This window comes from Phyllostomus hastatus, unplaced genomic scaffold (assembly GCF_019186645.2).
Source record: "Phyllostomus hastatus isolate PE091 unplaced genomic scaffold, TTU_PhHast_1.1 phas_contig_80, whole genome shotgun sequence".
In the NCBI taxonomy this organism is placed as follows: Eukaryota; Metazoa; Chordata; class Mammalia; order Chiroptera; family Phyllostomidae; genus Phyllostomus; species Phyllostomus hastatus.
Genome location: NW_025333960.1, coordinates 20,095,279 through 20,109,370, shown reverse-complemented (window position 1 = coordinate 20,109,370; position 14,092 = coordinate 20,095,279). Strand labels below are relative to the sequence as shown.

The following is a 14,092-nucleotide window of genomic DNA, read 5'->3' as shown; positions in this document are numbered from 1 at the left end:
TCTCCTTTTTTTAGGAGTAAGCCATCTCACAAATTCTATACCATATTTTAGTGACATTTCGGGATGTTGCAGATACACTTTATTATAACATTTTGTAGTTCAAAGAGCTTTATTAATGCAATAAATTAACTTTGTACACATTTTTATATATAAAAAAAGCTAGCAAGTGATTTCAGAACGTTGTAGGCCTCATTAGAGCTTGGTCTCCAAAAACCTGTTTGAAAAAAGCAACGTGTTCTTCACAGTGTTCCCCTACAAAGGAAAACAGATGTACTCCATTAGACGTGGCACAAAAAGGAGAGAATGAACACTGCAGCTCATAGATGTGTATAATGGGTTTTAACTTATTTTCTTTCATAAAATACTTTGTTTTCCTAAGCTTTTGAGTTATCCTTTCTATTTACACAGCTCATGCCATTGCAAAACTGGTCAGGCACCCTCCTGACCCCTGGCAAACCCCCATCTGCCCCGAGAGACAAGTAGAGCAGCTAACCTGTCACTGTACTACGGGCCCCTGACACTGTACAGTAAGCTAGAAGTTGGTAGACCTGAAATAAAATTGTATGTTCCTTCTCTATCCTTAAGATTTCATAACTCTGGGAATAAGAGTGATTTGCCAATGTTTCTGTCCTAAACCTAAAACATTAACAAGCTCCAGGCTATTTAAAACCCTTGGCCACCAGTTCCTAAATCTTCAAAAAGGGACATTCCAAGAGCCACTGTCAGACATATAAGCTGTTCAGACTGTCTGCATTGGCCCTGAATATGTTTCTCCTCCCCAACACTTCAACTTCCAAAGTGTAATTCAGATCCATTAACACACTGACTTCACTCATACTACAAATAACAGGCTAAGGGTTAGGCAGGCTGTTATAACTTCTCTTTAAAAACTGAAGTCAGTGGTCCTAACCAAAAGGCTTCCCTTCTGCCGGCTGCCAGTGTCCTATTGCTACCGAGTCTGCAGTCACTCCAGGTCTCTTCACTGCTGCCACATCCTCACCTGGTGTGAAATTAGGGTTCCCTCGCAAACGCTGGTTTCGCTGTTCAAAAAACCGGAATATGGTGTAGAAAAGCATGTTGTCTTCGGTCTGCTTTGCAGCATCTAAGAATTTTCGTGCAGAAATGTTGTCATGGCCACCAATGCCCCGGATGAACCTCAAGGCAGCTAACACTTGGTGTTTGGAAAGAAGAACCTCTACTATTTCATCATTTGCTGTCGAAAGTCGCTAGAAAGAGAAAAGTCCGGATAAACGCAAGCAACAGGAACAGATATTTGTTCAGCTGGAAACTTGGCCGTACCTTACCTTCAGCATATCCAGAGACAGCTGATGAGCGGGAGGATAAAAACTCTCTAGGGACAACAACAAACAGGCCTGAAAGATAGATTTTCAGACTGTTCAGCGTAAGATGTGGGAAGGGTAAACTGTTAAGTTTTTAATCACAGAGGCAAAAATCTGGCAACACCTACCAAAGGCTTTGAGTCACTAAGGACGTGGTACTGCAAGAACTGATGCAGCATATAAAAGAGGTTGTGCTGGACAAGCGTCTTGATGACAAGTTCGTGCAGGTAATGCTGAGGACAGACAGAAGGAAAGGCGTTTTCAAACCGCTCAACTACAACAGACTGGCGGCTGGGTCTGTCGAGGACTGCAGCTCCTCTAATGGACGAGTCAAAGTTCCCGTTATTAAGAGAAATGGGTCAGTGTGCAGGTGAAAGAAGCCCCTGGACGTAAGACCACCTACTCTAACTAAGAACAACACGGCAATGTCAGAAAAGCCGCTCAGAACTCAAGTCAGGCTGGCAGACCCTTTTAGCATATAACACATAGTCATCTTAGTTGAGATACTGTCAGTGCTGTTACTTTTTTAAAACATTCCTCTGCTCCTCTATCTTGGGACCACAATACTGATTGGACGGTACCTGTACGGGAATCTGAAACTGGTTGAGAGAGCGAATATATTCCATCAGGACAGCTATCACAAATTTATGAGGCATCTCCTATGCAGAAAACAAAAGTGGTCTTAGAACCGTCAAAAGAGCTTAGATGTAATACTTTACTTCTCCCCCTCCCCTTTTTCCTCCTTTTAAATTGGCCCCAAGCTGTTTGCCTGGTTTTGCACAAATCCCTCCAGAACCTCCCCCACATTATCAGAACTAGATCCTCACCCAAAGTAATCCTATTATTCAAATCACATGAGTTCTAGTTTTCCTGAATTCCCCTCAAATGAGCTTTGTTTTGAGACTCTTCTGGCCAGAAGCTGCGGCTTCTTCCGGCCATCACTTGCCTTCTTTTCCGTGAACGCCGACAGGACGTGGGTGTACATGTCAGACTGGTCCACCACAGCCTGGGTCCGCGCCGGCCTTCTGAGGAGTGGACTGCTCCGGCTCTGCCCCGCTTCCACCGCCTGGGCAAGAAATACCAGTGTGATCTGGGTCATCTTCTCGGTAACGCTGCGTTTGCAGTAAATCCAAAAAGACTCAATTTCTAAATGCTGTGAACCTCAAATCTGAGCAGGCATGACACTTATTTCACAACTTAGACAAAACTATTTTTCCTGTGCTCTGTGGGAAAGAGTCTAGGAATAGAAAGCCAAGAGCTGATCATCTTGAAAAGAATGTTCATGTTGGATGGAACTAAAAAGCCTAAGTCATAGTTTCCTCTTAAGGGACATCACACTGTTTTTAGCCTCTTAAAAGTAACTCTCTTAATTTTATTAACCACAGACTATCTGGCCTTTGTTATCTAATAAAATGAAATGGCTTGCTGTATCTTTGTTTTATGAAGCCTTGATCCTACATTAAGCGAACACTTGCATGATGAGTCTGTATCTAGATTTTTTTTAAAAGGTGTAAGTAAGGCTCCCCAAATATTATTGAATAGGAGAGCTCTGAGAGGATCCTGACTACTTCACCTAACTTCTTAAGCAGTTGAGATCAATGCAGATTCTGCGGGTGCTGTCAGGGTGGCCTGAGAACCCCCATTTCTAAGAAGCGCCAGGTGCTCCAGTGTTGCAGATGGTGGACCACACTCTTCACTGGCAAGGGTTTATGAAACCTAACAGCCACAGAGGAGGGACACACAGAAACTGCCATTTGGGATCAGACCTACTGATACCCAAGCCCAGTACACAAGCAGCAGGACTGAGAGAAGGATCTAAGAGAGCTTAGCCTTCCCACTTCCCCAAACCACATCTGACAGAAGGCAAGGACCCATGGGCTCCAAGGTCACCAGCCACCTTCGGCAACCTGCATCGATCCTGTTATCCTCGAGTAGCTGCAGGTGAGGGGAGCGCTGGATTTTTTGTTGTTGTTTAAAACCACTTCCATTTTTAGCTTTAGGTAATCAGATCCTTTAAGTCATTCCACTTGTCCTAAACTTTTTCTTTCTAGCTTCAGATGATAGGACGCACTAACATTACAGCAAACCTCGTAATAAGCCATGTTAGGGTTCCCTAGCCCTTCACAACAAACATGTGAGCCCCCTGTATGAAAGCACAGTGCAAATATTTAATCATCGCTGATAGGATACTGACTAAATTCCATGATAAGTCTTATTTTTATAGCCATTACATCCTAACAGGAAAGAAGAAAAGACAAGTGATTCTATTTCTAATTAAGTACAGGTTCTGAGTTGGCAGAATCATGTATAAAAACAAACAATGCAAAGATGAGACCAGTTTCATCTATAAAAAAGGTAAGACCAAGGATATATCTACCCGTAAGATCGAACATTAACAACAAACAAACAAAGGGTGAAGGCATTTAGTGAGATGCAGCCTCAAGCTGGATGCTCAGACTCTGATTGTACTGCTCCCCACTATGGCCACACTCCATCAGAATCATGAATGAAAATTACTTAGAAACACACGGGGGTAGGGAGGGACATGTAACTTACCATCATATAACTCTGCTCAGCGTCCAGGTACTTTTTATACTCATGACTGAGTTTGTCAAAAACAGTGGCTATCACAGGCAGTGCTGCTCTGTCTGCCTCACTCAGCACTGGAAAGAATCAACGTTGGCAGAGGTCAACCAACCACGTCAACTTCAGAGCTTGTCACTATGATAAAAAAACTAAACCCAAAAGGCTACTCAGCAGTGCAAATATATACCTTCAAAGGGCATTCACAGACATGGTCTCATTTAGAGACCTGAAGCCCACAACTCACTGGCCCTTTCTGGTTACTTGAAAACAGGAGCTATGACATATCCCTAGAAGAGTCTCAGTCAGTGGCTTGGATTCTGAAAAATGTTTTAAAACTACGGATGGTAGGCCTGACCCTCACGTGTGCCCAGGTTCAAGTTTGCTTTTACCTGGAACCATCCTACTTACTATTTAGTCTTTTCTACCAAAGTCCCTACAAGTCATTTTTATGTTTATCAGCCTTTCCAGAGGCTTACATAACCCAAGCTTTAAATGAAGAATGGGGCTACAGACCAGACACAAAAAGGCGTCCCAGCTCCCAGTGAAAGGTGTTGGGCAGTACCAGCTCAAGTCAGACCAACGGGGAAGGGTTTATCCACTCACTCTGTGAACAGACAGAGAGGATGACCAGCTTGCATTCCTTTCGCTGCAGAAGGAAGTCCATCAGTCTTCCTTTATCTGGCAAGAGGTTTACTATGGGCTGAAGTTTCACTTGGAGGTTCCAGAGGTAACCTGGATTTAAGAAACAGGAAATGTAACCATATGACTCAAACCAGAACAAAAGCCCAAAAGTACTGCAAAGCAGTCAATGGCTTTTTCTTGCAAATCAAAGCATAGTCTAGGACATTCAGGACCTGCCTGACAGCAGAAGGACGAACAGCCAAATTACTGTGTGCCCTGCTGAAATAACCCTCTCATTCAGAGGTGTATCAGTGGGTATCTCCCTAAGTATGGGAGCAACAAGCTCTTAAATCAACTCAGAGCAGCTCCTTCCCCACACTTAGCCCCCTTTTATCCTTAAAGGTGGAAAAGATGTTAACATGTGGCATTAACTTCAGTACTGTACTCCTGTCTCTCCTGCCCTGGCTCATTAGTCAAAAGTTATTCCAAAGGAATTTCATAGTTCATCCATTCATCAATCCAGGAATTTCCTGAACACCCACACTACCAGGTATGCAGACACCTTTCTCCGCTGGGGATCCACAAGAGAATTAAATGGTACACTAAGAATGATGTGAGTGATTCCTTTCTCAATTCCTTTCTCAATTCTCCCATGGCTGGTACAGAGCTTGTACCGTTCTGGGTGGACAGGAGAGAAGTGAATTCATTATAGACTGTGGGTGCTGCCTAGGTCATTAGGAGTGATTCCTTAAGAATCCCAGTGGGCAAGGCAGGAAAACACTCAGGTGGCTAAAGACTAACGTGGAAAGCACTCTAACAGAGAAAGATGCAAGGCATTACAGGATCACCAAGCAAGAAACAACTCAAATCCCAAGGGAGGCCTCCCTAGCACAGTGCGAACGGGAGCACGGCCCCAGGCACACGCAGAACAGAAAGGGGTGCAGGCATAGGTGGGCGTGCTGGCGGGGGACGAGAAGGGGGCCCTGCTTCCAGTGCTGAGGGGTCTGCCTTTTCAAAATGGACAGACATGAGGTAGTCTAAAGCAGGGGAACTGTAATTCTTAGTTGTTTTCATTATAAAAGTAGTATTAGTATATGTTCATGATAAAATATACACACGGTAAAGAAAAGAGGGTAAAGTGAAAAATAATCCCACTCCCAGGTTGAAAGGAGAGGTCATTTCCCAGAGATTCACCTTGAAAACATCACTGGCTACCAACGTCATCCAAAGTCAACAAGCACTACTTTTTCTCTAACATGACAGTCATCCCCTCCGACCCACCTTGGCTTGCGCTGATAATGATGTCAGGTTGAAAGACAATCCAGGATGAAGAATCTACCTGTTATAGGAAATTCTAAACCAGAAGAGATGAAAACAAAGGCAAACTCAGCTCCAATTAGCACTTGCCTCTGCCCATTTGCTGAGGCTGCTCCAAACGCCCACCCCTCGGTGGTTAAGAAACCTCCCCCCTCGGCTCCTGAGGGCAGGGCTTCGGGAGCCTCTCAGACACCAGGGTGAGGGGACAACCACTGCCCTCTGTGCACAGCACCAAGGCCTTTGTCAAGGATACAGAGCTTACACGGGACCGGAGGCTGGCTGGTCACAGAAGCAGGACCTACAATGAAGAAAACATAAATGTACAATGACTGAGGATGCAACCGGAAATGCTGCCAATACTAGTACTTAAGCTGTGAAATGTAATACTTTTTACACCCTTCAGTAAATGTTTATCCAGTTGCAGTTGAACAAGGAAGAAGTGACCGGGGATGTCCCATTGACAACGCACAGGGAGGAAAGAGGAAGTTGAGAACAAGCCAAGAAACCATCCACCCCAGAAGGAGAAAGCCTGTCATTCAGTGTTGTTTCTGATGACCAAAGATGAGTCATCATCATTTACACACACACATCAAAGAACTAGGTAATGTACCTGGATGACTCAAAATTAAATACTCAGATAATTCACTGAGAATATTTCAAATACAACTGTTGTGGTTTAATTAGCTCAGTTACAGAATTTACATAATTAAATAATGAGCGCAGTTGTTTGCTGCACACAGCAGTGGTCCAGGCACAGAGCTCTGGTCTGGGAAGCAGAGCAGCAGCCCTCATGACAGGGATGCGTAACTCCCCGAACAGTCATGTGTCAGGCAGGCAGCCTACAGTGAACTTGAGAAACGCAGCCCTGTAAAGGAAACACGATCCTCAGTTCTATTCCAATTACCCAGGTACAATCAAAATACCGGTTTTAATCAGCTGGTTGGAAAAGGTGGGAATTCTGAACAGACTCCCCAAAGAGGAAAGGAACCCCTCAGATAAGCTGGGGCAAAGAACACTTGCATTTGGAACCTAACAGCAGAGGTTTTAGGTGTGGAACCCAACGCTGGCTGCCCATCACAGTCTGAAGTGCTCTCCGGTGAGAGCCACATGGCTCTGGTTTTTAAAGCCCCTAGGTGGTCCTAATGTGGAGTCAGTGAGAACCAGGGGTCAAAGAGGCCAAAAACAGGGGGAGAAATGAGGGCCACTGGCACTCCCCAGAGCCGCTGAATACGCAGGGCGGGCCAGACACAAAGATGCGACAAGCCTGCAAGGGGCTTACAGTCTAGCAGGTAACACAAAACAAAAAGGCATTAACCTTAATGTATGCTTTACCAGCCCACAATGTAGAAGCCCAGAGATTCAATGGACCCCTGAAATTTTTATTAATCTTAGCCTTGGACATAATTTTGACCATACCTGGCATTAGCTTTATTATAACTAACTACTTAGAATCTGACTGCCTTCTAACTTGTCCTAAACAATGATAAGAGTTTTAAATGTTTAAGAGTTATTTTTCTTCCAATTCACCAGCAGTTACCTTAATGACAAGTAAGCAGCAGATACAAGGTAAAACACCTGATACAATCTATTATTCTACAGGCATACCTCCAACATATCATAGGTCTGATTCCCAAGTCTCCCCCGACCTCTGCCCGGTGGAGGGGAGCGGGAAGGAAACAAGTCAGGGGGGTAGCAGGAAGCAAGTGGTAATCTTTCTGCCGCTGGAAGGCCTTGCCTTCAATTTTAGGGGGAAAAAAAAGTGCAACACACATTAAGTGCAATAAAGCCCACTGCAATAAAACTAGGCATGCCAGTAATGCTAATATTATTACTGAGGAAAAAAGGAGCTGGAAAGAACACAGAAGGTGAAAAGGCCAATCCAAATGTGGGAACAACCTCCTTCCTTACAAGCTCTGCCAGGGAGTTACGAAGCTTCTGGCTGACCCAACAAGCCTGGAAGGGCAGGCCAGAGGCGGTGCTCCTGCTGAACCATCACCTGCAGCCTGCTCTGGATTGTCTCTGTGACAGGTACAAAGGCATCCTGACTGCGGGCCGGGCCAACCCACCAACGCTATCTGACCACTCCCTTTAAGATGAATACATTGCTACTGAAGTTCCAATGTGTACCTTTTATGGTTTACACACTGAAACTTCAACTAACTTATTCTGCACTACAATCTCCTTTAAGAGAGAGCTGGGTATTATCTGAAATCGACCAGGCACAGGCTAAAGGAACTAAATGGTTTCTTCCCCCTTTCCTGAAATCCTGACCTTCCTTCTCAAACTTCCCACTTGCACCTCTTCAGCTAGAACTGATGTGGAACAACCTGGGAGAATGCTCTGCCTGTGGAGTAGCCTTCCCTCTGAGCCACTACTTCACCAATAAATGCTTTCACTTTAAACTCTTGAAAAACAAATCTGAGAACCACAGCCTTAAATACTTACTGTGACCATCAATCAGTCAGGAGAGAAGGCATATTTATCATAACTATGACACAAAACATAAGAAAGATAAGGAAAAGTGACCCCACATTCTAATAGCCACAGTGGCCAAATTTAATCTCAGGGCTACAGAGCACAGGCCATCAGAAAATGTCAAGGGCTTATTCAACATTTAAAAAGCTTTCAGCTTCAATGGGTAATCACAACTCTCCATTTTAAAGCTCAGAGAACAGAAATCACTGTTTTCTTAAGAAGAAGATCCATTTATCTTATAAAATATGTTTCACAACAACACAATTTTAGCTGATAGAACTGGTTAAAAATATTTTAAAAAGAACAGCCACTCCCAAAAGCAAACAGATCCGGGACCCTCTGCACATCCTCCTCAGTCCCATCTTGAACGTCATGACCCCCAATGACACGATGAGTCCCCTTTACCTGCCATGGGGATCTGATAGGGCTGAATTGATCGAGCAGGCAGCACTGGGTGATGGAAGGTGACGGTGCCGTCCGACTCTCCCCTTAACTTGATATCAAATATTACCGACGTCTAGGGTGGACAAACAGATCAGACTGTGAAGCTAGCACAGATCACAGGTTGGTTCAACACTTTCATTACCTCGTATCTTGCTATTTCAGATTTGTTTAAAAAGTCTCTCTGCTTCCCATCCCTACTGTCTAGTTCTTCCTTGAGGAATAATTTGGCATGACATTACAACTTTCTTCTACATTTTTATATACTCTAACAAATATTCCTGACGTTTACAACATGCTTCCTTTAAAGGGCTCTAAGTGACTTAAGCAGATCTTTTTCAGTGACAACATTTTCATTAGTCAGAGATATGGGCGTCACCCCCCTCCTACAGACACGGCAGAGAAGTAGCTTGTCTACTGCCATCCTAGTTCTTTCTCTTGGGCCACAGAGCCTCAAAGCCATTATCACCTGCACTCACAAAGAAGTACAGAGCCCATGTAACACAGTGGCTCTGCAGGGAATTCCCAGTTTAGTTGATTCAACCACATAATTGCTCCAAGTCAAATTTCCTCATGTGTTATTATCTGAAATAGTTTTTAATTATCTTTAATCAACTGATATGAAATCACTGTTTTTTTCTACGCCATCTAAAATACCAAACCCATTTTTATCTAGAATTCCAAAACCTTCAGCATAAAAAGCACTTTCTAGTCTGTGCTCAGAATGTTTTGCCGATCTTCACAACTCTTTTAAGCAACCCTGACTTGTGCTAATGCAGACCAGACAACCACACACGGCTCACACCTCTGTGTCCTGATGATGAACGACCACCAGGTTATCCACCACATTCAGGGCAAACTTCCCCGTCCGACTTAACTTCAGTATGTGCGTCTTTTTACAGGCACCTTCTCTGTAGGTAGCAAAGAGGTCAAAACATAGGTCAACAAGCTTTGGTTTAGATGTAAAATCGAAGGAAGAGGAAAGAGAGCATTAAGTGTACCGTGGTAGATGATACAGGACGACCTCCGCTCCTGCACTGTTGGAGGTCCGTGAGTGATGCCTCAGGAAGAGAACATAGAGCTGTCCGTAGCTGATTAGAGAACAGAGAGGCATGTCATACTTGCAGTCTGAAACTCCTCCATTCTCAGTGCTGAATTATAAGGCTACAGTTAAGTCAATTATGAAAGTTACTTAATGGAATATTTGGCAGCCAATGAAATTGTTTGCAAAGCAAGTGTAGTTAGTGGGGAAAAAAAGCCTATTATAAAGTGTATGCAAAGGGGGATACAAAACTAATTATAGCTTGATCATAATATTTTAGAAGAAAAATACAAACTTATACATAATATCCAAAAACTAGAAATACACACTGTTGTTAATAATTATCCTTGAGTAATAAGCAAGGTCCCATTTTCTTTTCCTCTAACTTTCTGTATTTTCCAAGTTTTGTACAATGAATAAATTCCTTAATGACAGGGAAATATAATCACTCTTCACTTTTATGCCTCATCTAATCAACGTGGTGTGAACAGTTCCTGCACACACATTTTCATTTTAGTGGCTAACACCATGCTAGTAACTGTCACAGGCATGAGGAGCAGACCAAGGGAAGGGAGTGGGTCCCACCTCCGCTCTGCCCAGGATTGCTCTCATTTTGTTTTCTAAACCAAGAAGCCACAGATTTCCTTTGAAAAAATGAGGTAGGGGTCATTGTAACTACTAAAGGTTTTTTAAGTTTAGAAACCATTAGGATATAGAAGGAACAGAAGTAATTTAGAAGCAAAATTTTGGTAACTGTTGATTAGAATTATAGTGGGGGGTTGTATTAGTTTCTATTTCAGTGTTTGAACTTTTCATAATAAAACTTAAAAATTAAGAAATTAGCATTCCCAACTGAAAATATACCTTCTTACATAAGTAATTCAGTTTCATGTTTGTTAGATAAAAAGAAAACTTTAAAACTATGTTCTCATTTAGAACAATTAGGATACATTTTAGCAAAAAAAAAAAAGAGTTGATAAACTTTAACTCATAGAATACAAGAAAAATTCCAAAACTAAGATACACCCAAGAAATAAATTGGTTCAATGTTCTCATTATATCACATTAGAATGTTAAAAAAACTTTCCTAAGACCACAAAACTAGTAAAATCAAAAAAGAATGCCAAGAAGATGGCATTCATAAAATCTATAGTCATAAGATCTACATACTAAACAGGAGGGCGAAGTCCTTATTGTGTGGTCCAAGGCTACCTAAGAAAAGGGCAGCCCTGGAGTATTTACAATGCGCTTCTACTACTTGTATCACTAAAAGCAATTACAAAAGGAAGTCTGTCAAAAGATAAACATACATCGTTGCCATCGCAATATCTCTCTCAGAAAGATTCAGTTTAGTGGATTTAGGCGCAGCTGGTAATTCAATCTCAAACTTGGGCAGTTTTGACATAGTGCCAGCCTGTTGGGGGGAAAGAAAGTTTTAGGAAAAGTTTATTAAACCCCTTTGATGTTTTGCATTCCCTACATAAAATCATCGAGGATATACACACTCTATGTGCTTTACTCACAGGACTGTCCCCACAGAATGAGTCATTCTTGGAGGTGTGGGGATAGGACATTGCGCCCTCTAGTGATCAGATGTGGCAAGATTATTATCTTTGGAAGAACTTGTCCCTTTGAAGTACCGTGGTACTTTCAGATGTTAAAGGAACAGGGCAGAGAGGGAAAAAATTTTTTTAAAAAGGAGGCTCACACTTACCCTAAAATAAAAAGGCTGCAGCACGTTTCCAAGGACTGTGGTGGACAGCAGAATCACAGCGCTCTCAGGACAGTACATGTACCAATTCACATTGATATTCTGGCTCTTCAGGAGTTTCAGATTTCGTTTCTCTGGTAATACCTGAAGCAAAGTTCAAGAAAAAGAATCTTCATTTAAATAATAGCAAAATGTCAAAAGGATATAAATTTTTAAAAATAAGCAGAAAAAAAAACAGTAAGTTAAACTAAAAGTCATTTTTTATTTATTACAGCTACCACTTATCGATGCTGGTGCTCAGTGCTTTACAAACCTTAGCTCATATGCTCTCGTCAGAACTCTGAGACGTTGGCATACTAGTATCTGACAGAAGAGAAAGGACCAGAGAGGGGAAACAACCTGCCTCACCAGTTACAGTTACGGTCTGGGGCAGGCCATTTCTCCACAAGACCCAGGTCTGAAGCTGCACATTCTCAGGCACCATCCACCAAACAGCAGAAAGCGGCAACACTGTCACTCATGGGGAACATGATCCAAACTAACCCACGCCTCGCAGCCCCGGAGCACTACTCCAGCCTCAGCCCGACCTGCAGCATTAGCCTTTGGCTGGTCCCACCTCGATTCCAGTTCCCACTGAGTCTGGGAGCAGCTCCCTTCTTCTAACAGACATGTTCTTGAGACTCTGCATGCAAACTCAGTATTTTAAAATCGAGGCAAATATTAAACACACTTTAAATGTTTTGCTACATTAAGGAACACTGTATAGAGTCCCCAAGACACTGAGCTCACAGAACACTAAACTGGAGACCTGACGTGGAAGTCTGGGTCGGGCAGCAGGAGTTTCTTGGTGAGGCAGGCATGATAAAGGGATATGCTAGAGTTCTCTTTCTAACATTTCTTTTTTGTTTGCTTGCTTGTTTGGGGGAGCTGTGATTTTATTTACTTTTCCTAACTTATTTCTTGAAGTTCTGAAGACCATCCAGATGCTGACACTTTCCCACTACAGAGAACAGAACACATCCTTACAGACGACAGCCCCGGAACCCTTCCCCAAAGCAGTCTGTCCCTTCCCTTTCCATGCTGTCACACGGGTGGTTCCATTTCTCTGTGTGTGGGATTACTGTGAAGTTTGTTTTCCTTCTGCTGCTCATGGCAGAGGTTTAATGACAGCCCTACAGTAAAGCACTACAGCACTAATTTCTTGGGTTTGCTTATTACAAAGGTGTATTTTCTCCATCCATAGATTCTAAATTATACTGCTTTAGATACGTCAACAGAATTCAAACCTGAAAGAGTCCTAACATCCCCTACATTAGCTCCACTTAGAGATCTCAGAAGCATTCTGAACAGGTCAGGCAGTTGGAACATATCATTGGGTTGGCCAAAAAGTTCGTGAAGTTTTTTCTACATGATGACTCTAGTAGTGCTTAGTTGCCTTTAACTTCATTTGAAACAATTTTCTTAGATTGTATTGTGACAGCTGTCATATCAGCATGCATTTTTTAAAATACTTATCAGAACTGGTGCATTTTTGTGCAGCCATTTTAATATTGAAGATGGAACAAGATATGCAACATTTTCAGCACATTATGCTTTATTATTTCAAGAAAGGTAAAAATGCTGCTGAAACACAAGAAAAGATTTGTGCAGTGTACGGAGAAGGTGCTGTGACTGATCAAATGTGTCAAAAATGGTTTGTGAAATTTCTTGGTACTACTGACATTTGGCCAAATAATTCTTTGTTGTGGGGCTGTCTCATGCATTGGAAGATGTTTCGTAGCACCCACGGCCTCTACCCACTAGAAGCCAATACTGAGAGATAGCCGACATACTCAAAATATCCAGATCAATCAAGTTATTGGTGAAAATGAAAAATGTGTCTTTTATTTTACAGAAAAAAACTAAACAGACTTTTTGGTCAGCTCAATAAAAAGATGAAGAGGCAGGGGCATCCAAGTATACAATCAAGAGAGTGAAAAGGCAGCCTATAGAATGGGAGAAAATATTTGCCAATCATCTACCTGCTAAAGGGTTAGCATCCAGAATATCTAAAAAATTCCAACAACTCAACAACAAAAATAACATAACCAATTAAAAAATGGGCAAAGGACTTGATAAGACATTTCTCCAGAGCGCATGCAAAGGGCCAAGAAGACATGAAAAGATGTTCAGTATCACTAATCATCACAGAAGTACAATGAAAACCATAATGAGACACCATCTCACAGCCAGAAGGATGGCTATCATTGATTTAAAAAAAAAAAAAAACACAACTAGTGCTGGTGAGGATGTGAAGAAATTGGAACCCTTGGTGCACTGCTGGTGGGAATGTAAAATGGCATAACTGCTATGGAAAACCGTATGACAATACCTAAAAAAAAATTAAAAACACAATTACCATACGATCCAACAGTCTCATTTCTGGGCATACACCCAAAAGACCTGAAGACAAAGGGTCTCTTCAAGCAGGATCTTGAAGAGATACTTACACAGCCACATCCAGACCCACATTATTCACAAGAGCCAAAGGTGAAAGCGACCCAAGTGTCCATCAATGTA

The 14,092-nt window shown here is 42.4% G+C and overlaps 1 protein-coding gene across 2 annotated transcripts in view; it reads right to left on the bottom strand.

Annotated features, from left to right (window-relative positions):
* Positions 1-90: 90 nt before the first annotated feature.
* RMC1 (regulator of MON1-CCZ1) overlaps positions 91-14,092 on the bottom strand; it is a 21,175-nt gene continuing 7,173 nt past the window's right edge. For both annotated transcript variants that reach the window (XM_045850424.1, XM_045850425.1), the window contains exons 6-20: positions 11,537-11,677; positions 11,133-11,236; positions 9,782-9,871; positions 9,586-9,691; positions 8,745-8,856; positions 6,118-6,162; positions 5,829-5,882; positions 4,530-4,658; positions 3,897-4,003; positions 2,287-2,406; positions 1,922-1,999; positions 1,469-1,573; positions 1,305-1,373; positions 1,001-1,226; positions 91-252 (exon numbers count right to left, since the gene is read on the bottom strand). In XM_045850424.1, coding sequence (XP_045706380.1) covers positions 173-252; positions 1,001-1,226; positions 1,305-1,373; positions 1,469-1,573; positions 1,922-1,999; positions 2,287-2,406; positions 3,897-4,003; positions 4,530-4,658; positions 5,829-5,882; positions 6,118-6,162; positions 8,745-8,856; positions 9,586-9,691; positions 9,782-9,871; positions 11,133-11,236; positions 11,537-11,677 — 1,566 coding nt within the window. In that variant the 3' untranslated portion in view covers positions 91-172. The remainder of the gene's footprint in view (positions 253-1,000; positions 1,227-1,304; positions 1,374-1,468; positions 1,574-1,921; positions 2,000-2,286; positions 2,407-3,896; positions 4,004-4,529; positions 4,659-5,828; positions 5,883-6,117; positions 6,163-8,744; positions 8,857-9,585; positions 9,692-9,781; positions 9,872-11,132; positions 11,237-11,536; positions 11,678-14,092) is intronic.